The 21,444-nt window shown below is 55.2% G+C and overlaps 2 protein-coding genes across 3 annotated transcripts; both read right to left on the bottom strand.

Moving 5' to 3' along the window:
• Window positions 1-51: 51 nt before the first annotated feature.
• On the bottom strand, window positions 52-4,648 carry HMGCL (3-hydroxy-3-methylglutaryl-CoA lyase). Of its 2 annotated transcripts, none has more exons than XM_063419036.1 (9): window positions 4,499-4,648; window positions 3,855-3,941; window positions 3,577-3,684; window positions 3,137-3,232; window positions 2,478-2,626; window positions 2,091-2,154; window positions 1,418-1,606; window positions 1,079-1,204; window positions 52-793 (listed from the first exon to the last, which is right to left on the bottom strand). In XM_063419036.1, exons 1-9 carry the CDS (start codon window positions 4,547-4,549, stop codon window positions 692-694), a joined length of 972 nt encoding a protein of 323 aa, XP_063275106.1. In that variant the 5' UTR covers window positions 4,550-4,648; the 3' UTR covers window positions 52-691. The 2 variants fall into 2 exon arrangements, with proteins under 2 accessions (XP_063275106.1, XP_063275105.1); XM_063419035.1 differs by lacking the exon at window positions 4,499-4,648 and adding an exon at window positions 4,207-4,321.
• Window positions 4,649-5,270: 622 nt separating this feature from the next.
• On the bottom strand, window positions 5,271-12,648 carry FUCA1 (alpha-L-fucosidase 1). The gene is made up of 9 exons (XM_063419235.1): window positions 11,550-12,648; window positions 9,368-9,793; window positions 8,585-8,719; window positions 8,249-8,386; window positions 7,496-7,601; window positions 6,956-7,156; window positions 6,618-6,808; window positions 6,054-6,153; window positions 5,271-5,511 (listed from the first exon to the last, which is right to left on the bottom strand). The coding sequence occupies exons 1-9, from the start codon at window positions 12,593-12,595 to the stop codon at window positions 5,374-5,376; spliced, it is 2,481 nt and encodes an 826-aa protein (XP_063275305.1). The 5' UTR covers window positions 12,596-12,648; the 3' UTR covers window positions 5,271-5,373.
• Between the last annotated feature and the right edge of the window lie 8,796 nt (window positions 12,649-21,444).

Below are 21,444 nucleotides of genomic sequence, written 5' to 3'. Positions count from 1 at the left end.
CTCAAACCAGTCCTGCCTGTGAAAGGACAAAGTTCCTGTGCTCGTCTCCAGTCTCACAAATAAACTGTTTATTAAATTATTTTAAATAGCAGGGCTGGGGGCGGTTCCCAAGGACCGGAGGAGCAGGGGTGTTTCACACCCCCTCAGCCCATGATGATGCAGTTTCCACGTACAAGAGGCACTTGGAACCAAACCAGCATCAAAAGCTCCTTAGCTGCTTCAGCTGAATCAAATTTTTCATAGTTTAGACTATTAAATAATGTGATTATTCCTCCTGCTATTTCGAGGTATCTTACAACAGATACAGAGTGCAGAAGCGGCCCCTGGAGGCTGAGCAGAGGGGAGGATTTGGGCTCAGCCTTTGCACAAGGGCAGAGCAGGGACAAGGGCAAAGCCCGACCTGGAGCACTCAGCAAAACCCGCGGGCTGTCCCTGCTCTGCAGGCAGGAGCTGCTGGTGCTGGGCAGGGCTTTCCTCAGCCCCTCCCTTCTCTAAGGCACCACGGTGACACCCTCAAGGTCCAATATAACACAATATAACAGAATATTCTCTCATTTCTTCATCATTCCGGTGGATTCTGAGCTTCCTCTCAAACGCTGAGCCGGGGAGGAGCTCAGGAGATCAGAGAGGAATCCCAGGCAGCGCTGGACCCTCGGCTTCTTCTTGATCCAAGGAGAAATTCCCCTCAGTGTCACAGTCTGCAGCAGGCCTGAGACACCTTGGAATTGGTTTTCCTGTTCAGGGCGTTGCAGATGAAGGTGCCTGTGTCCATCAGCTTCTGCAGATCCACTCCCTGCACGGCAAAGGCACAGCACACGCCTTGAGGGACCCCAGGGTGCTCCAAACCCCGTCCAGCCTGGCCTGGGGCACAGCCAGGGACTGCCAGAGCTGCTCTGGGCACCGTGTGCCAGGGCCTGCCCACCCTCACAGGGAATATTTTCCCTAATATCCCCTCTCACCCTGCCCTCTGCCAAGGGGAAACCCCCAGGCCCAGGGACCCCCCCAGCTGCCCCCAGCACGCTCAGGCTCCCCGGGCCAAACCCTGCCCTGTAAGCAGGCCCAGGGCAGGCTCACTCACCGTGTGGATGCCCAGCCCGTTGAGCATGTACACCAAATCCTCCGTGGCCACGTTCCCAGAGGCTCCCCGGGCGTAGGGACACCCCCCGAGGCCGGCCACCGACGCGTCCACCACGCTCACCCCCATCTGCAAACAAACCCGCTCAGGGCCTGCTCTGGAAGCACAGAATCCCAAATTCCCAGGGAAAGCTGCTTCATTTGCTTGGCTGCCCCATCCCTGCCAGCGTCCCAGGCCAGGCTGTGGGGCTTGGAGCAGCCTGGGATAGCGGGAGATGGGCAGGGGGAGGAACAAGAAGCGCTTTAAAGGCCCTGAGGCAGTGACCCAGAGCAGGAATCCCACCTGGAGGGCCACCAGGATGTTGGCCAGGGCCTGTCCGTAGGTGTCGTGGCAGTGCACGGCCAGAGCCCCCACGGGCACCTCCTTCAGCACCGCTGCCAGCATCTCCCTCATGCTGCCGGGGGTGCCCACGCCGATGGTGTCCCCCAGCGAGATCTCGTAGCACCCCATGGAGTACATCTTCTTGGAGACCTGTGCCACAGCCAGCACGGGCATCAGAGGGCATCCCTCCCTCCCCAGGAATCCCTGGCATCCCAGGGCATCCCTCCTTCTATGCAGGAATCCCTGGACACTCCTCCCTCCCTCCCCACAGCTGATTCCTGCTCTGCAGGAATCCCTTGGACACTCCTCCTTCCCTCCCCAGAGCTGATTCCTGCTCTGCAGGAATCCCTTGGACACTCCTCCTTCCCTCCCCAGAGCTGATTCCTGTTGTACAATGATTCCCTGGATACTCCTCCCTCCCTCCCCACAGCTGATTCCTGCTCTGCAGAGATTCCCTGGATATTTTCCTCTGGGATTAAAAACCTCCAGGTGCCCAAGCCTCCCTCAGTTCCCCGTTTCAGCTGGATTCAGTCTCTGATATTCCCTTAGGTTAAATGGTCTGACTCATCCCCCAGTGCCCTAAAAGAAATCAAAACCCTCTCAGGATTTCTGGTTGTGTTTATGACTGACTCACCTCTGCAACTTTAGCTGCAGAAATCTTCCCTTCATAGGGACAGCCAAGGACACAGGAAACGTATCTGTGGTTAAAAAAACCCCACACTTTTAGCTGGAAAAGGGCAGTGGGGTGCTACTGGACAAATCAGTCAGGATTTGTGCATTTTCTGGGTCTATAAGATGGGAGAATCAATTTTATCTTCCAGAAGTTCAGTGGCCAAAGGTTACAATTTCTTCTTCCATGGGTGTGAAGAAGATGAGCCAAGATGAGCCCCCCAGGGCTGGTGGGGGTGAGATCTGTGCATTCCCATGTGGGATGTTTGCCAAGAAAATCTGATCCAAACTGATTCTGGATTATTCCAGAGTGAGTGATAACACGTGGGTGAATTCCAGCTGAGCTCCTTACCCCCTGACAGGAATGCTGGCTTCCCTTGCTGCCCTCATCACCTCCTCAAACCTCTCCAGGCTCTCCTCGATGGAGCAGTTGATGTTTTTCTTGGTGAACTGCTCGGATGCTGCCCCAAAGATCGACACCTCTTTGGCCCCTGCTGCCACCTGAAATAAAAGATCCTGGGCTGGAATCACAGCCCTGAGGTGGAAAAGAGCCCCGAGATTGGCAGGTCCAACCCTCAACCCAGCACTGCTGTTGAGTCAAAGCCAGGTGAATTTTCTCGTGAGGGAAATGACAAACAGAGCCACAGCTCCATGATTTCATGGCCAAGTGTTAATTCAAGGGTTTCAATGGCACCTCTTGGTGGAAATGTCTCAAACCAGCCCCATAAAGAGCTTCCCTTTACAGAGGCTCTTCTGTTCCTAAAAAAACCTGCCTTGCTTATTTAATCTTGGGGCTCTTCTTCAATGACTCTGTGATCTACAACCTCTGACTGCACTTCTCTCATTTGATCAAAGCATTTTTCCCCCAAACCACCCAACCCCTCCCTCAGTTCATCCTGCAGCAAGAGCAGCAGGACACATCCGAGTTTGTGAAGCCAGAGGTGCAGGAGCAAAGCTCAGGTGGCATTGGGGACACCCCAGTGTGGATGTTGGGGTTTTCCCAGCCCTTACCGCTGCCTGGAATCCCTTCAGGTTTGGGGTCAGCACAGGGTAACTGATCCCAGGTAATTTATTGATGCCCTGCATGACCTCGGTGTGATCAGCCATCTGCAAAGCAAACCAGGAAACCACTGTGAGCGTGACTGCCAGTGGGAAAATCATCACCAAAACTCCTTCTGTGACGGGAACAGAAATCCTGAGGGATCAGAGCCTCTAAAGCAAACAGAGCTGCGCCCTGTGAGGGGCCAGGGGTCACCCAGCCAGGCCAACGGGCACACACAGCTCTCTGAGTGTCACCTGCCTGTCCTTTGCCCTCTCCCAGGGTCCAAAGGGAAGCTCTGGGATATTGGACTGCTCTGCTGGTTGCTGCCCAGTCCCAGGGATTTGGGAGCAAGCAGAATCACTGGATTGCTGAACTTTTGGAACACTGCAAACCCCGTCTGGACACCGACCTGAGGGACCCACTTGGGGGACACGAAGCTGGTGGCCTCTATGACCTGCAGCCCCGTCTCTGACAGCATGTTGATTAAACTGATCTTCACTGGGGTGGGCACAACATTCTAAGAAGAAGAAGAAAAGAAAAATGACCTAAAGTTATCATTATTTCCACAATAAAAAAAAAAAAGGCGAATTTTCAACATCAAAAAAGCAGCATTTAAAGAAACCCCTCCGCACTGGTGGGCACACAGGGGGCGTTTGGGGGGAGCAGGGAGCCCGGAGCCGCCGGTACCTTCTCGTTCTGGAGCCCGTCGCGGGGTCCCACCTCCACCACCTTCACTCGCTTCGGGTACGCCCCGCTGGCCGCAGCGGAGCTCACCTGGCGGGGAGGGAGAATGAGCCGAGCCCCGGAGCCCCGGAGCCCCGGCCCGCTCTGCCCAGCCTGGCCCGGTGCCGGTGCCGATCCCCCCACACCGGCCGCGCTCCTCCCCAGCCCCGCTTGGCTCCGTCCCGGTGCCCCTCTGGTCCCTTCTCCTCCCGGTCCCGGTGCCCCCAGCCCCTCTGCCCTCTGTCCCAGTAGCGCTCGGTCCCTCTGCCCCTGGTTCCGCTCCCTTTCCCCCGCTCCCTCTCCCCCGCTCCCTCACGGGCCGCAGCGATCCCGCCCAGCGCGGGAGCAGCCGCCGCGCCGCCGCCATGTCCGCGCTCACGTGACCGCACACACCCCCACACGTGACCCTGCCAGGGGCGTGGCTCCCAATCACGTGACCGCAACAGCGCCACGCCCCCCACGTGGCCCCGCGGTCCCTCCTGTCCCTCGGTCCGTTCTGTCCCTCGGTCCCTCCTGTCCCTCGGTCCGTTCTGTCCCTCGGTCCGTTCTGTCCCTCGGTCCGTTCTGTCCCTCGGTCCCTCCGTGCCTCGTCGCCGTCCCTCCCGTACCTGTCCCCAGGCGCCGTCCCGCGGCGCGGAGCCCGTGTCGCACCGCGGCATCTTTCCCTGCGGCTGTGCCCGGCAGCGCGCCCGCCGCGCACTTATAGCGGGGCTTTGGCGCGGGCCGGCGCGCTGGGCAAACACGGCGCTGTTTGCTTTGGAGCGGGGCCAGCGGTCACCGGTGTGACGGGGTTGGGAGGCGAAGAGGCCATGGCTCTGCTGTCCCTGTTTGTCCCCGTTATTTGTTTGTAGCGGCGTCAGCAGCGCGGCCGGGGCCGGTGGATGTTTGTCACTGCAGTAACAGCTCCGCACCCGGCCCAGCCCCGCGGCTCTGCTCGGCCTCAGCTCCGATGTCCCGGCAGGTTTTGCTCGGACAGGAACAAAACAAAGCCTGTCTGCGATGCCGTGGTGCCTTCACAGCACCCTGTGCTCTCGGGAACAGTTTCATCACTCACACACACTCGTTCAACCCTGGTTCAGCAGGAAACCTGCTCTCACTGGAACTTGCAGTTCACAAGTTCAGGACTGCAAGCAGAAGTCACAAGTGCAATTCATAAAGTCTCTTAAATTCTTTAAATTCTTAAATTCAAAACCTTTTCTTGTAGCTGTCTCCAGCAGAATATCAATAAAGGTTTGTTGAAGGATTTGTATCATATTTTTACAGATGATTGCTTCCAGTTCCCTTCCAGCAAGCTTTCATTAGATTTATTCATCATGGAAGCAGCTCAGCTGTTCCAACCAACACCAAAGTAACACAAGGCAACAGAGACTGGAGGAGAGATTCATTCTCTCAATGAAAAATAATGTATTCAACGTGAAACATAAAAATCCTCTTGGATTCAATCAAAAATAAAGGCAGTGGGAGATGCTGTGTCCCCTCCACATCACTTCACACCCTCGAGCTTCACCGCCCAGCCAGACTGAGGGAGAGGAGAGGGCAGCACGTAGGGCAGGGTTATGAGCATCCCCTTCCCGGGGTGCTCCTGCCATTCCAGAGTGCCACCAAAGCCCAGCAGTGTCACCTGCAGAGGAAGGAAGGGGACACTCAGCTGGAGCTCAGCAGGCCCCTCACACAGGCCATGCCGTCCCCAGCCATGGCTCACGTGGCACGGGGGTGACACAGGGGGTGTTCTGCAGCCCAGGCAGGCTCCAGCTCGTTGTTTGGGGTTTGTTTGTTGCTGATGCTTTGCCCTGTTTGTCCAGAGCAAAGGACACTCGGACATTTGCGTCACGGGGCCGTTTGCCACGAGCGGGGCCTGCACGTGAGCTCAGTCTGGGCTGCAGGACAGCCCCTCCTGCTCTCTGGGGTTTGCTTCCCTGCCCTGCAACAGCAGCATCAAAACACTGCAGGGAGGGATCCTCCCTGAGCCATCAGCCTGTGCTGGCACCTCCTGTCCCTGTTTGTGTGAGCCAAAGCCCGGGGAACAGCCTGGGATGCTGCAAGGAGCCCACAGCTCACACCCTCCCCACTGCTCCTCAATAAACCCAGGCTGGCCCTCCCCAGCCCACAGGAGGTGTCCCCACAGGGCTCTCGGTGCGTGCTGTGCTGTTTCCAGCCCCTTACCTGCGTGCCTGGGGATGGCACGGGCGAGGACAGACACAGGACACTGTCCCGAGGCCAGCGCAGGAAGATGGCAAACACCACCGGTCCCTTGGACGTGTACCTGAGGGGGAAGGAGTTCAAACACAACCCCGACCTTCCCAGACAGCAGGAGAACACTGCCCTGCCTTTTGTCACCACACAGGGTCACCTCCTTCCCCCGACCCCAAAATCTGTCACTCTGGAGCCACAGCAGCCCCTCAGCGCTGGCTCGTGAAACCCAAAGTCCATTTGTGCAAACGCTGCTGCCAACCTGTCCTGGCCTCATCCTGATCCCTGCTCTAATTTCTGGGCTGAACACACTGGAGGAAATGAAAACAACCCCATTTTGTAGGCATTTCTGGCCAAGGCCACCACTTAGACAGTCCTGCCAGCCACAGCGTGGACATTTTTTAGGGGAAGGGTCGTTTTTTTCCTACTGAAGCAAGAGGGATGAAATCCTAATGGCAAGACTATAGAATGTACCCAATTTAGGACAAGATAAGAAATAAACCCCAGCTCAGCTGGTGTGAGCAGCAGGGTTCTTACCAGACCGTGTCTGTGGTGTTCTCCACCTGCACCCTCCATGGCTGGGATTCATAAATCGCCTCCCCATTGGTGTCCAGCCACCTGCCAAGGGCCAGGAGCCTTTCTTGGAAGATGGGGACAATCACCCCTTCTTTTGTAGGTCCCACATTGAGGAGGTAGTTGCCACCCAAACTCACAGTCTGCACCAGCTCCTGTGGCCGATAAAGCAAGACAACAAACAGCATTATCTCCACCTCAGACAACACAGAAACAGAGGAGTTTTACCCTTATCAGCTGCTCCAGAAGCCTCTGACTCCCAGCAATCCTCCCCCAGGCTATTTTGCTGCCAGGATTCTCACCTCAATCATGCTCTTCTCATCCATCACCTCGGCCAGGCTCATGTTGCTGCGGTAGCCCCAGGAGAGCCTGTCCAGGGAGGAGCACATCTCCCACTTGTGCTGTGGCAGGGAGCCTGGCCTGTACCTGTCAGCGCAGTTGTAGAAGCCCCCGTGGCGGCAGGAGCAGCCCTGGCCCCAGCGGTCGTTCACAACCACGGTGTCCTGAGAGAGGGAAACAGCTCAGGGCACAGCACCCTCTGCTCTTGGGCTGTCCAGCTGGCAGCCACCCTCCCTGAAAAAGCACCTCAGAATCCCCTGTGTGACGAGAACCCTTCTGAGGAGGCTCCCTCTGCTCACTCAGGTAGGAGCCTCAGCCTCCCATGAGCATCCTACAAAGGCCACTGGAGCTGTCACAGCAGCACAGCCAAGGCTTTTCTTTTTGTCAGACAGTAAAACACACCTGGCTGATGTCGAGGGGGTTTCTGGTTTGATCCCACACCCCCCCAGCCTCCTGCCCTTCCACACCCACCCCAGGCCGCGAGGGGCAGCGGGCACCGGTACCTTCACGGGGCTGTCGTTATAGAGCCAGGCAAGGAAAGAGGTGGAATTCCAGTAGGAATCTGGAGCTTCCCAGTCTCCATCTGACCAAATCAGATCTGGTTTGTATCTAAGGGAGATAGATGTTTTAAAATGGCTTATCTGCTCCTGCCACACTGCGTTTCCTGGGTGTGGGGTTGTTTCATTTCACCTTCCCACTGCCTGGTGTCACCAGGGGGTTTTTGCTTCATTTTCTGCTTCACACAAACCTCTAAGGGAGGTTCTTGCAGCAGCAAAGAGCAAGGTGTTGATCCACAGCTCAAGAGAGGGTGCAGTTCTTCCAAAAACCCAGAACCTGGCACCTCAAAGGCGATTATGAGGCCCATTCTTGAGCTGGGACAACAACCCACAAGCCCAAGCCTTGTATTTTTGTCAGCAAGGGGAAGCAAGGCAAGGATGCAAATTCACAGTGAAATTGCTCTTCTATTCTATTAAATACTGAACAATTTGTTCCACTTCCAGCCACCCTGCACAAAGGCAGGATTAAAGGGAATTGCTTCTGCAAGAAAAATTTGTCCCTGCCTTATTCTACAGATTACACCTTCCACAGGGCAAAAGTGAATCCCTTTTCTAATTACCACAAATCATTACTGCTTAGCAAAGAGAATTTGCCTTGGCAAAAATTAACATCTCTCTTCTCTGCACCCACTCTGCACCTTTCTCTACAGAGCAGAAACCAGGAAATGCTGGTGATTCTGAACTGGTTGTGGCTCTTACTTTAAGACAAGGTCATAAAGTTCTGGCATCATCTTCTTTAAAACGAAGCTCTGGGTCTTGAACTCACTTTGTTTGTCGGCGAGGTAGAGAGGGTTAAACCACTCCATCAGGGAGTGATACAGCCCATAACGGAGGTTGCTGAAGGACAAAACACAGAGGGAAGAGTCAGGCTTCAGTGGGGATTAAGAAGCAGTTGAAATTAAATTACTGGCATTATTATTTTTCATTATTTGCAAGCACTCCGTTTTTCACACTGAACTCGGGGCTTTCTGCTGTTTGTCAGGCACAGCCAGGAGGATTCAGTGCTGTGGAAGAAGAGCTCTGGCAGGGCCCTACCTCTCCCTGAGGGCTTCTCCCAGCTCTCCCACCAGGTCTCGGTGGGGCCCTGTATCCACAGAATTCCAGTTCCAGGACACTGGCGAGCCCCAGTTGGTGAAGCCCTCGTGGTGCTTGGTGGTCAGGACCACGTATCTGAGAGGAGAAAAGGACTTGGTTGGGGTGCAAAGGAACAACTGAGGTATTTCCCAGCCTCACTGCAAACCCAGTCACTAAAACAGCCAGGCACTGGATAACCACGCTGTGAGGAGCCCTCCTTCACTGTCCTTTGGGTTTAGAAGAAAATACAAGAATAAGAGAGGCTTTTAGTGGATTTTAAAGCTGGGAAAGAATGAGCAGTCAATACTTAGGAAGGAGCAAGACCTATCATCTCCTCAGCACCCTGGGCATGACCCCTCAGGGATCTCCAGCACTGTTCAGGGACTCCGGATCCCTCAGGGATCCCTGGTCTTGCCCCTTCCATCCCCTCAGAGACTCCTGCATCCTCTTGGGAATAACCTCATATGCTTCCCAAGCTTTTCTATCCCCTCAGGGACCCCTCATTCCCTCAGGAACACCCAGGGCACAGCACTCATCCCCTCAGGGACCCCTCAGGGACTCTCCATCCCCTCAGGACCTCAGGGCACGGCACTCATCCCCTCAGGGTGCCCTCATACCCTCAGGGACTCTCTATCCCCTCAGGGACCCCCAATCCCTTCAGGAACACCCAGGGCACGGCACTCATCCCCTCAGGATCCCTCCATCCCTTCAGGGACCCCAACTCCGGCCACCCCCGGCGCTGACCTGGCCCCGGCCCTCTGGAAGAGCTGTGCCCACTGGCGGGGCTGGAAGTCGTGTGCGGTGAAACGGGGCGCGAACTCCGCGTAGGTGGTGCCGGGCGGGAAGCGCTGGCGCACGAAGCGCTCGTAGGCGGCATCGTGCTGGCCCTGCCAGTGCCACCAGAACCACTCGGAGCCCCAGGCGGGCACGGAGAACACCCCCCAGTGCACGAACACCCCCACCTTGGCCCGGTCGAACCAGGCCGGCAGCGGCCTGGCGTCCAGGCTGGCCCAGTCCGGGCGGTAGCGGGGCTCGGCCAGGCCCGGGCCCAGCGCGGCCGCCACACACAGCAGCGCCCGCGCCGCCATGGCGCCCTCAGCGCGCCGTGACGTCACCGCCGCCGCGGCGCCCCGAGGGCCGCGGGTTCGAGGCTGCGGCCCGACCGCAGCGGAACGGCGGGAACGCGGCAGTGTCCCGGGAAGGGAGGGAGATCAACGGGAAACGTCCCGGGAAGGGACGGAGATCAGCGGGGAATGTCCCGGGAAGGGAGGGAGATCAACGGGAAACGTCCCGGGAAGGGAGGGAGATCAACGGGAAACGTCCCGGGAAGGGACGGAGATCAGCGGGGAATGTCCCGGGAAGGGAGGGAGATCAACGGGAAACGTCCCGGGAAGGGACGGAGATCAGCGGGGAATGTCCCGGGAAGGGACGGAGATCAGCGGGGAATGTCCCGGGAAGGGAGGGAGATCAACGGGAAACGTCCCGGGAAGGGACGGAGATCAGCGGGGAATGTCCCGGGAAGGGAGGGAGATCAACGGGAAACGTCCCGGGAAGGGACGGAGATCAGCGGGGAATGTCCCGGGAAGGGACGGAGATCAGCGGGGAATGTCCCGGGAAGGGACGGAGATCAGCGGGGAATATCCCGGGAAGGGATGGAGATCACCGGGGAATATCCCGGGAAGGGATGGAGATCACCGGGGCTAATCCCACCCTGGGCATCCCTGGGAACATTGTCCAAGCTCTCCTGGAGCTCTGGCAGCCTTGGGGCTGTGCCCGTTCCCTGGGGAGCCTGGGCAATGCCAGCACCTTCTGGGGAAAGAACCTTTCCCTAACTCCAACCTAAACCTCCCCTGGCACAGCTCCCTTGGATCCTGTCCATGATCTCAGAGATTGGAGCTGCCCCTTCAATGCCGTGCAGAGTTTGATAAATCTCCGCTCAGTTCCCCTTCTCCCTCGTGTGCAGCCAGGACAGGCCTGGCCCAGGGCTCCCAGACCCTCCCGGGGGCTGGGTGCATCCTCTGGGGCACAGGGCACAGGGCAAGGGCCTCGTGGCCGTGTCCTGGCCAGGCTCATCCCTGCTGGAGGCATTTGGGGAGCTGGCGGGAGCCCAGTTGCTCCAGGTCACTGCTGAAGGGCCCTGTCCCACTTCATTGTCCATCCAGCTACAAGTGCTGCTTTTGCGTCATTTGCAAAAAAACACAACCCAAATCGAGTTCCTCATGCTCAAAATATTTGCTCCAATTTGGGCTTCAACTTGTCACCTGGAGGACTTTGTACACCAGGAAAAAAAAGGAAGAAAAACCTGGAAAGTGGCTTATATATTTAATCACATAACATCCAACAAACACCTGCGTGGTTAGGTCAGTTCTCCTGAAATCTGCTGAAGAAATGTGCTGCCTGCAAGGTCCTGTCTGCCCCAGCTCTAGCAAAGTCCTTAAGCCACAGTGAGAACGTTCCCCTGAGTCTGGAAAAGCCCTCCCAGACCGAGTCCAAGCTGTGCCCAGTCCCCACTTTGTCACCAGCCCAGAGCACTGAGTGCCACATCCAGGTGACACCTGCAGGGATGGAGATTCCAAACCTCCCTGGGCAGCCCCTTCCAAAACCTGACCACCTTTTCCACAAAGAAATTCCTGCTGATGTCCAACCTGAACCTCCCCCGGTGGGAGATTTTCACAGAATCATGGAATATCTGGAAGGGACACCCCAAGGATCATCCAGTCCAACTCCTGGCCCTGCACAGGGGCCTGAGAGAAAAATCCCAGGCTGTGCCTGAGAGAAAAGTCTGTGCACTTTATGTCCCAGAGTGAAAAGGTGGCATCAGCAGGAGCTGTCTCCACATCACAGCTGATCCAACTCCCATCAGAAGAGAAAAGAAAAAGTGACCCAGTGTTCCCTCCAGCCCGAGCACGTGGATTTCCCTCCCTACATGGCGTGCGTGTCCTCGCAGACGGTCTCTATCACCGAGGACTTGTGGGTGCTCTCTGCCTCCGGGCTCTCCTCTGCGGCCTTCAGCTGCCTCCTGCAGCGGGAGAACGCCCTCCTGAGGGAGCAGAGCAGCTCCTTGCTCCTCAGGGCGTAGATGATGGGGTTCACCATGGAGTTGAGCAGGCAGAGCGTGCTGCAGAAGGCGAACACCTGGCGCAGGTGGTGGCTCAGCCTGGTGAAGATGCTGTAGGTCATGAGCACCAGCACGGGGGACCAGCAGAGCACCAGCACGGCCAGCACCATCACCAGGGTCTTGGCCAGCATCACGTCCATCCTCATGCGGGTGTTTTGCTTCCCCAGCTGTGCCTGGTGCTTCTCCATGTAGGCCACGTGCTGGCGAGCCCTCCAGAGCACGTGGGCGTAGGCGTAGACGATGCAGCCCAGCAGGACCCCGATGAAGCACAGCCAGCCCGACAGGTAATTGTCATCCACAAAGGGGAACAGCTCAGAGCACGAGGAATCCAGCACGCAGCAGTTCCAGCCCAGCAGGGGCAGGAAAGCAATGGTGGCACAGGTCACCCAGAGCACCCCCAGGGCTGTCCAGGCCCTTTTCCTGGTCATGAGGAGCTTGTACTCCGAGGGCCGGCTGATGGAGATGTAGCGGTCCAGGGCTGTGAGCAGCAGGCTGCTGAGGGAGGCGGAGAAGGACGTGTTCACCCCTCCCAGCTGCAGCAGGAACACCTCCTTGGAGAAGCCAGCCTCGTTGAACACGTGGAAGTTCACGAAGCTGCAGACGAAGATGATGCTGGCCAGGATGTCAGCCAGGGCCAGGCTGCCGATGAAGAGGTAGGAAGGTTTTTTCCTGATCCCGGGGGAAGAGAAAATCAGGTAGAGCACCAAAGAGTTCTCAAAAACGCACATTGTCCCAAAGAGGCCACACAGGAGGCCAATGCTTATCTTCTGTGCCTGCGTGCTGAGCACCATGAAGCACTCCATGGTGTTCCCGCTGCACTTGGAGGTGTTTGCAGGTATCCTGCAGGTATCCATGGGGGTTACCTGGAGCTGGCAGCTCACACAGAGCCCTCTGCTTCCTTCTGCACTCCTTCAGATGCTCTGAAAAAGGTGGAGGTGAAGAGGACTTAACAAGAAATAGATTCAACCCAAATACTTCCCTCCCTTTAGGGGGAAGCAAGCAAAATTAAATCAGCTGATGGAGAGCTGCTTTCAGGTCCACAGCCCGAATGCTGGAGCCAATTTCCACACCTTCCCAGCAGAGCTCCAGGCTTTGTCCCGCCGGTTGTTTGGCCGGGACCCGTTTCCCACAGCCCAGGGGCACCCTGGCTGTGCTGCCTCAGTCTCCCGGGCTGGTTCCTCACCACAAGAGGGAAGCAGAAACGCTGAGAACAAATCCTGAGCCAGCTCTTACCGCTCCTCCAGGACTCACTGCTCAGCACGGGAAGGGGCTGCTCACAGGGACACCGTGCTGTGGGGACAGGCCCTGCAGAACAGCCTGTCCCACGGGAGCTGCCCCGGGAGATGGCTTGCATGGAGAAGGATGGGAGATATTGCCCTGCCAGGGACTCAGTGCTGCTCATCTGGGAACACAAAGGGCACTCTGGAGGATTTACTCCTCACCAAAGCTGTTTGAACATTCAGAACAAGATTGGTTTTATATTGAAGCTTTACAAAGCTCATTGCAGTTGTGTTTCCCCCTCCATCTTTCATGCACCATGGTCAGAGTGATTAATAGATATTATTAGAGATTAATTAGAGATCGATATTAGAGTACAGGTTGGATATACAAATGGGGACATGCAGAACTGAGACCACCTGAGCCTAAGAACCCTTGTCTATTCCCAGGATTAGGTTAATTTTATCAGTACTTTCAGCATCAGCAGAGGTGTGATGGAGGGAAATGCCTGATTTTACACAGGACAGAGTTGAGTTAGTGCACTCTGCAGCAAGGGCTGGGTTTTTCTCTACAGTTCTGCAGCTCAATGCATTTAACCCCCTTCATCTTCATAACTTGTCCTTCAGCTGTTATTTTCTCCCATTCTTTCTGTGGGTTGCACTGGTGTTTAAACCAAGCTGTGCTGCCTTGGATTTCAGGGAACAAGGTCATCCTGGAGTGGGCAAGAGAGCAGGTGAAGAGGCAGCTGTGGATACCCCAAACCTGCCTGAACTACAGCAAAATGCCCATGGAACAGGACCCCCCTTCCCAAAAGCTTCCAGGATCCCTCACCCAGGCAATGGGACCAGGAGTTCCCTCTGCTGGAGGAGAGCACTGAGCTGCCAGCGTTCTCTTTCCCCCAGAATAAACAAGTCACTGTCACTCCCTGCCCTCGCTCTCTTGTGAAAGAGGAAATGTCCCAAACACACGAGCCAGGATGTGTGACAGCCACAGAGCAGGGGCAGGGCTGCTGGGCTGTGGGTTCCAGCCACCTGCACCCCTCCAGCTGTGATTCCCCTGCCTGCTGTGTGAAATTCAGCTGCTGGTGGAGGTGACAGCAGCCAGCACCGCCCAACAAACCCATCTGTGACATCTCAGCAGTGACACGAGTTTTATACCCGGCCTGGGGACTTCCTTCCCCTCTGATTCCTTGACACTCAGACTCGTGCTGTGTTTCAGGAATTGCAAAATACCCACAGTGGCTCGAGAGGCTGCCCGGAGGTGACAGAGAAGAGCCCCAGCCCCACGTGTGACTCCTGCTGCCTGCCAGGGCTGGGACATGGGCGGCTGCAGGGGTTCAGTGCATGCTACAGGCAGAGCAGGGCGATCCTGACTGGGATTCCTTGGCATTCCAGGCTGGATTTGGGGCTGACGTGTGGCTGAGTGTTGCAGCAAGCTGCCCTCCTCTTACATCAGGCTCCTGCATGGGGTAACAGCACAGCACCAGGATGTTGCCCTCAGATCTCAGAGCTCTCTCTTCCTGCAGCCCTTCAGAGGAATTCTACACAGGCAGCAGGAATTACCAACTGCTGTTATTAAACCTGACAACAGCCCTCCCTCTGGAGAGAGATGGATTTAGCAGACAGATGGACTTTTCATACAGCAGGGCTCACCAGGGAGCACTGGAGCAGAGACTGCCTCGAGTGTGCAAACCTCCCCAGCCAAAGCCAGCATCCAAACCAAGACATCTCTTCATTAAGCAGCCTCCAGAGTCACCTTGGCATCCATTACCTGCAGCCAGCATTCCCAGCACCATCGTAAATCCTCAAACCTGCAGTTGTGCAATATCCCACTAACATCCTTGGGAGCCTGGAAACCACTGAACATCAGGCAAGGGAGTGAAGGCAGCAAAATGTCATCCCTGACGTTCTGCTGCTTGGGGAGAGAATCAGCTCATAATGTTAAAATAACTCCTACCTGCCCTGGCCCAGCTCTCTCCACGAAGTTGAAAAAACTGAGGTAAGCCTCAGGTTCAAAATCCTGTGCTGGGCTCACAGCTCAGCCAGCCCCAATGTTCCTTTCCCACATCTGTTCTGCCTCAGGCTGAATGACAAGGACAGATCTCTTTGCTCCCCCAGACCCTCCCTGCAGCTCCTGTGCCCATGAGGGGAAGCTCCAGCAAAAGGTCTCTTCTGCACAAGGATGGAAACACGGGCAGCACCAAGAGCTCCTCTCCTTGCACTGCCTGTCCCTCACTTTTTTTGCTCTTTTGGCCACAAAGCTGCTTTTTCCTGCTCAGGGGACATTTTCCTTTTGTCAGATGGGCCCCTGGATTTGTTTGTCCATGCCCTCTGCCCTCTGCCCCCTGCCTGGCTCAGCTCCTGGGAAAAGTGCCAGCCCATATCTGGTTCCTGGGGGAGAGCTGAGCTGCAGCATCCTCCATGGGGCCAGTCCCACTTCCAGGGTGGAACCCCCCCTTTCCAAGAGCAGCATCTCCACCTCTCTGGGAATTCCAGCCCCAGGCATGGCTGTGCATCTCCCCACAGCCAGCCTGGCAAGCCCAGGGAGTCCCAGCCCCATGGGCTGCCAGCTCAGCCCAACAAGAAAGAGCCAAGTGCCCCTGGCCCTCCTTTAGATCCAGGGACTGGTTCCCTGGGAGTGCAGAGAGCCGAGGTTCCCTGGGCTTCTGCACAGGATTAACTCTCTGATCACAGCACAGCATCTCCTGCCAGCAGGAAGGCACAGAGTAGGAAATATTTTGCCAAAATAACATGTCCTTGGAGTGAGGAACCCCCCCAGCAACGAGAGCAGAGCTCCAGGAAACAACAGAGTGAATGAACGAGGGGTGAGTTATTAGGAACAGAATCCAGATAAGATACTTGGGAATGCTACATATTCCTGATACAGCCTCAATGACTGCAAAGTGCCCAGAGCAGCAGAGAAACCTCCCCTCCCACTAGATCTGCTGTGAGCCCACTCACTCCAGCCTAATAACTCCAACTGGCTTCGGGGGAAATTAAATTTACAAATGAAAAAGCTCTTTTCCTTCTCAGTGCCCCGCTGCGATTGATTCCAGCTGTCGGGCTCGCCGTTCCTGCTGCACTTGGGAAGGGTTCTGCATCCACAGAGCCATCACAGCATCCTGCTGATTAAAAAGTTACGTACCACTTGCTTAGATAATGTAAAATTGAGTTTTGCTGCTGCAATCAGCCAGTGCATTGTGCCTGCAGCACTCTGAAAGTTCTGCTCTTGAATATTTCATGTTCAGAATATCTGAGAGTTTTGAGCTTTACAATATAAGATGTCTTAAATGATCACCTACTAGGAACAAGTGCAGTGATTTATGCAAAAATTTGTCACTAATGCTTGCAAATTTCACTTGCTGAAGAAGCAAAGTATCTTTTGCTTTACAAACATTTTAGTTTATAAGTGATTTCTCAGTTTAGTTGCAGAAGTTTTTCCATTATTTTGGAATTAGCTGTTCACCCTGCTTTGTCCTGCTGGCCACATTAAATAACACCGAGTGGAATTCCCTCCCTGATGTAAGACCTGTGTGCCTCAAATGTCACACTGAGGATTATTTGGTTGTTTCTTATGAGTCCAGCTCTGCCCATGTGTGACTGCCTGAGGGGACAGTGAAAGCCAGGACGGGGTGGGTGCAGAGCAGCTGCAAGTGCCAGTTTGGGTACAAAGCAGGGCAAAACAGAGCTGCTCTCACTGCACCAAAACCATCACAAACATTGACCTCAGCATCACATCCCCGTGAGACATTTGGAAACACCTCTGACACAGAGAATCAAGGAATGCTTTGGGTTGGAACGGACCTTAAAACCCATCCAGTGCCATCCTTCCACTGCCCCAGGTGGGACAAACCCCATCCAACCTGGCCTTGGACACTTCCAGGGATGGGGCAGCCACAGCTGCTCTGGGCAGCCTGTGCCAGGCCCTCCCCACCCTCACAGGGAAGAATTTCCTCCTTGTCCTGCCACTCCGGTTCCTGATGAACTGATCCAACATTAACAATTCCCAAAATCAGCTGTAAAGAGTTAACCCGCAGCCTGCAAGGAAGCACTTACCTTTCACCTTCTCCTTAAGAAACAATCCATCCTAAAAACCAATTTCCCACCCCCTGTCACACGTTGCCTTGCAGTTTATCCCCAACAGCTGATTGTTAATCCCGGGAATCTCCCCGTGCAGCAGAGTCTCCCCAGCCTGCCCGGCAGCACCGAGGGCTCTCAGGGATGTGTTCCAGTGTGAAAAAAGGAGCCAGGGCTGCAGGATGTTGTGGGTCAGCAAACACAAACCACTCACCTCCCCACGGATGCTCTGGGGCTTCCCAACCCTGCGCCTCCCAGGGCAGTTGGTGCAGCTGCAGACAGCGCCTGCTTCCCTCTCCTCTCACGGCACTTCTGGTTTCGTCTGGGTTTGTTGAACCATTCTGGTTTATTCCCCTGGGTTGGAAATCCATCAGTGTGAATCCTTCCTCTGCTTCCTTGCTCTCTGTCACATTCTTTCGGAGAATGTGTGTCGGGTTTGCTTTCCTTCCCCACTTCTCCTCTGGGTGTTGTGTTCTGCTGCCTGCTTGTGCCACATCTACAACCACCCAAACCCTCCAGCTCGCTGAAATAATCCTCCCAGTCCCTCTCATTTCTCCATGTAACTGCAGTGTTTGAGGCGAGAGACATTCAGGTCCTCCTCCTGATTTCTCTGGGAACATGGAAAAGTATGGGGAGGAAAAAAAGCTAGGAGGCAGATGTGGAAAAATCTGGATGTACCTGGTTGTGTGCAGGTCTAAGGGCAAGCTCAGAAATCTGCTGTCTGTGCCTGCAGCTCCTCGAGCAGCACAAACCTCACCCGTGCCCCTGGATTCCTCTGTGCACACAGTCAGCTCATGCCAGAGGAACGAGGTGATTTTCTCTCTGCAAGTGGAAGGAAAATGGCTCAAAGTCTTCAGTTGCACAACTCCTGTGGTCAGGGAGGACCCGGGGCTGCTGTGGTCGCTGCTGGACCTGTTCTCATCCATCCTTCCTGCAGCAGCCGCTTCTCCCCTCGGCTGGGCAGCGGCAGCCTGGGCTGGGTTGTGCTGGTGCCACTGGAGAGCAGGGACAGCTGGCAGGTGACACCAGGGACAAGATCATTGTGTCAGTGCGGGGAGACAAGCTGGCCCCGAATCCCAGAGGAACTGGCCACATTGTGGTTGGATGTGGAGCATACAGGGTGCAGTGGGGAGCCTTGGAAGCCAAGGAAAGATGTGATCCTCAGCCCTTGGATCTTACCCCTCTCTGCCGCCGCCAGAGCGACCCCACAGCCCCATCCCAGCAACTCAGTTCTCCAGCTGGGAACTCAATTTCCCTCCTGCTGGGATCCCAGTTCCCTCATTCGGTGGAATCACGAGCGGTTCCACCCCGTCCTCTCCTAATCCTGCTTTGTCCCCTTCCCCTTTGCCACCGTTTGCGGCTCGGGGGTTTCGCGGCCGGCGCTCAGCGGTGCTCGGCTGCCCTCTCCAGGGAAACCCGGACAGCGGCCGGGGACAGCCTGAGAGAGGCAGAACTGGGAATTCTGCGCTTCCTCCTGGCCCTGGCCGGGAAAAGGGGAATCCCTGGCTCCGAGAGACCTGCCCGACGCTCTCGGGGCTGGGCAGGTCTGGGAGGGGGTCTGGAAACCACAATAACGATGAGAGGCATCCCGGGCTGTGGTGTAAGCACAGGAGATGATGGGTTGTCAGCTCTGTCTCAAAAAAAAAAATTCTTCTATTCCCATTCCCAGGAACGGAGAAATTTGTAGGAGACTGTAAAGAGCAGGTGAGAAACAGAAAGTTTCTTTGTACTGGTCCTGAGCTCCAGCAGCAGCACCCAGCCCCAAATATTCCCTGTTTTTTATCCAAGCAGCATCCTGTGAAACATGGACCCGAGTTTCCTCTGTCTGCAGAGGGAACTGTTGTGTCACAGGAATGCGTGTTACAGGAAAGAAATCTTATTATTGCAGCACCGTTAGAAGCTTCTAATTTGACTCTGATTTATAGCAAAAATTCTCCTGCCAGACTAAAGGAAAACCATTACAGCTGATTCCTGTAAGGTAAAGGCTTTTTGGTCAGCTTGGCTTTTTTCCCCTGGCATCAACTGCAGTTAATCCAGCCTGGAATAACCCTGCTTTGTGAACACCCGAAGAAATGCTGTGGAGACGCTGGGGAAAGGGATTGTGAGCCTGGTGCTCTGGGCAGTGGTGTCTGTGTGGCAGAGTGAAGAACCCTGGGGCTGTGCGGCCCCTGCAGGGAGGGTGTGCTCTGTGCTCTGTGCAGAGCTCTGGGATTTGCTCCTCTTCCTCCTCTTTCTCTGACTGTTGTGTTGGCTGGGGCTGAATTTGAAAGCTGGGAGGTGCAGATGGGGCTGAGGGTGGGGGCACTGCTCACCTTGATAAGGTGTGACTCAGGAAAAAAAACTTCATATTTACTGCCTTGTCCAGCACAGCTCCTGAGAGCAAACAGGGCTTGTCCACGGGGTTCTCCTGTGCCCTGGCCTGCTGCAGAAACACCTCTGCTGCTCTCGTGGAAGGAGGAGGGTTCAGGTACAAATGTTTTCCCTGCTGGCAGGACGTGAACCAGGCATATTGATTTAAGCAGGCTGAAAGTTCCTGCAGGGTTCTGTGAGTCACAGCCGGTGTGGTTCGAACCGGGAGCTGCTGAGGCAGAAAGCAGGGAGTGACTCGGGAGCGGTGCTGGATGTGTTTGTTTTCTGTCAGCTGTGACAAAGCCGCTTCAGCACAAGGCCTTTAACCCCCCAGGCTCAGTGTTTGGATAAGTGATCTGTCGGTGTCCGGGCTGGTTTCACTCCTGGCGCTGTTTGCCGGGTGCTGTCACACCCACACGCACCAGTGCACAATGCACTGGGGATGTGATCTCACACTCACGAGCTCCAGCAGTGCAGAGGAGGGAACTCGTGTTCTGCAGCTGATGTAACCCAGGTACTGGTGGACACCAACTTAATTCATATCTAAAGCTTGTATCAATATACTTACAAGGAGATTTAAGCGATTAAAGTGTGTAGTTTCATCGCATTGTTTGGGCTCTTGAGCCTCTTCCCTATTTACCCTGCAAAGGTTCAAATATCTGCTTAGTTCCTGTTCCTTAGTTCCTTAGTTCCTCACTGCTGTGAATATCCTGAGCTTTATTTGATGAACACAACTCCTCTGCCAGGCAGAATAAAGGATATTCTAAACATTACTGTATGCCCAGTGCTTTCATGCAGGTTTTAAAGAAAACACAAGCTTGCACGTTTCCCTCATGAGGAAACTCAGACTAAAAATCTGGTTAATGTTTGGCTCAAGTGGAAACTTCCAACGAGTTTCAAGTGTGTCATGGGGCTCTTGGAGCCACATTAAGTAAACATCTTGGGTTTACTGAAAGTCACCCACTGCCGGAAACTCGTCACTGTGAAATAAAACTGGGGCAATAGTTCACTATTGAGTTAACAAATGAGTCATCCGTGCTGCAGACTTCCTGCAGCATCCACGCTGAGCAGCTCCACTCAAACACTCGGGCAGGAGTGTGTGTGTGGTGAGATCCATCTCAGCCACAGCTGGAAGCATCTTAATTTGGGGCTAATGAAGCTCTGGAGGCTTTGTCTTCACTGGGACTTGCTGGTTGTGGCAGTGCCAGCACAGATGGAGCTGCTTCCCTGGGCTGGATTGATGGTTGCTGTGAGAGGGAGTGGAGGTGCTGAGTGAAAAATAAAGGTGGCTGGGGAAATCCTTGAGGTGCTGTCACCGTGGCAGCAGGAGCGTGGCGGGGAGCTGAGGAGGATTTGGGTAAGGCAGCTCCCTGGGAACAGGAGGGAAGCTGGGATTTATTGCAGTCATCTTTGGAGTACCTGGAGGAAGTGGAATAATCCAGACAGAGCAGACACTTGCACAACAGAAAACCCCTGTCTGTGCTGTGTGCAGGTTATGAGAGGGTGCAGCGGGGCTGAGGTCACCAAGTCTGTGTCACCACGTGCCACAGCAGGGTGGGTTTGGGAGCACTGTCCTGTCCCTGCAGTGTTTGGGGGCTCTGCCTCCAGAACTGGGTCTGTAGCACCTGGAGAGCTGCAGGGTGGGCACAGCAGGATCCTGCAGGCAGCTAAACCATCCCAGTCTGCCCTCGAGTGACTGAGGCTGACGTAGAGTCACAAATATTAAACCTTTAAGAGGGTTTAAAGATCATTGTTTGAGGGAGTGAAGTAGCTCCTGTTGAAGGGATCTCGGGGAGTGATGATAAAGGATTGAGGCAGAACCTCAGGATCCAGCCCGTGCTGTGTCTTCAGGACAGGAACTCGCGTGCTCCTCTCTGTCTTGTGGTTACCACAGCTCTGGAACATCTCCTTCCACTGGAGAGGAAACCAGCACAGGGCTCTGACAGCTGCAGGGTGAAACACAGAACTTTGCAAGCTGCACTTTGTGGTGTTTTGGGGTATTTGTCCCTTTGATTTAAATATAACCTTGTGTTTCTGCTCGGCCTCTGAATGACTCAGTT

Source organism: Prinia subflava, chromosome 24, assembly GCF_021018805.1.
Source record: "Prinia subflava isolate CZ2003 ecotype Zambia chromosome 24, Cam_Psub_1.2, whole genome shotgun sequence".
In the NCBI taxonomy this organism is placed as follows: domain Eukaryota; kingdom Metazoa; phylum Chordata; class Aves; order Passeriformes; family Cisticolidae; genus Prinia; species Prinia subflava.
Note: the sequence above shows the minus strand (reverse complement) of the source record. Positions and strands in the feature narration are given on the sequence as shown.

Coding starts and splice junctions, on each gene's coding strand:
- HMGCL (XM_063419036.1), bottom strand. CDS start 4,549: ATGCCGCGGTGCGACACGGGCTCCGCGCCGCGGGACGGCGCCTGGGGA. Junction 3,233..3,576: donor CCCCCAAGTGGGTCCCTCAG/GTCGGTGTCCAG, acceptor TTTGCTTTGCAG/ATGGCTGATCACACCGAGGT. Junction 2,155..2,477: donor GCCAGCATTCCTGTCAGGGG/GTAAGGAGCTCA, acceptor TTTTAACCACAG/ATACGTTTCCTGTGTCCTTG.
- FUCA1 (XM_063419235.1), bottom strand. CDS start 12,595: ATGGATACCTGCAGGATACCTGCAAACACCTCCAAGTGCAGCGGGAAC. Junction 7,157..7,495: donor ATAACGACAGCCCCGTGAAG/GTACCGGTGCCC, acceptor TCCCTCTCTCAG/GACACCGTGGTTGTGAACGA. Junction 6,154..6,617: donor AACACCACAGACACGGTCTG/GTAAGAACCCTG, acceptor CTTCCCCCTCAG/GTACACGTCCAAGGGACCGG.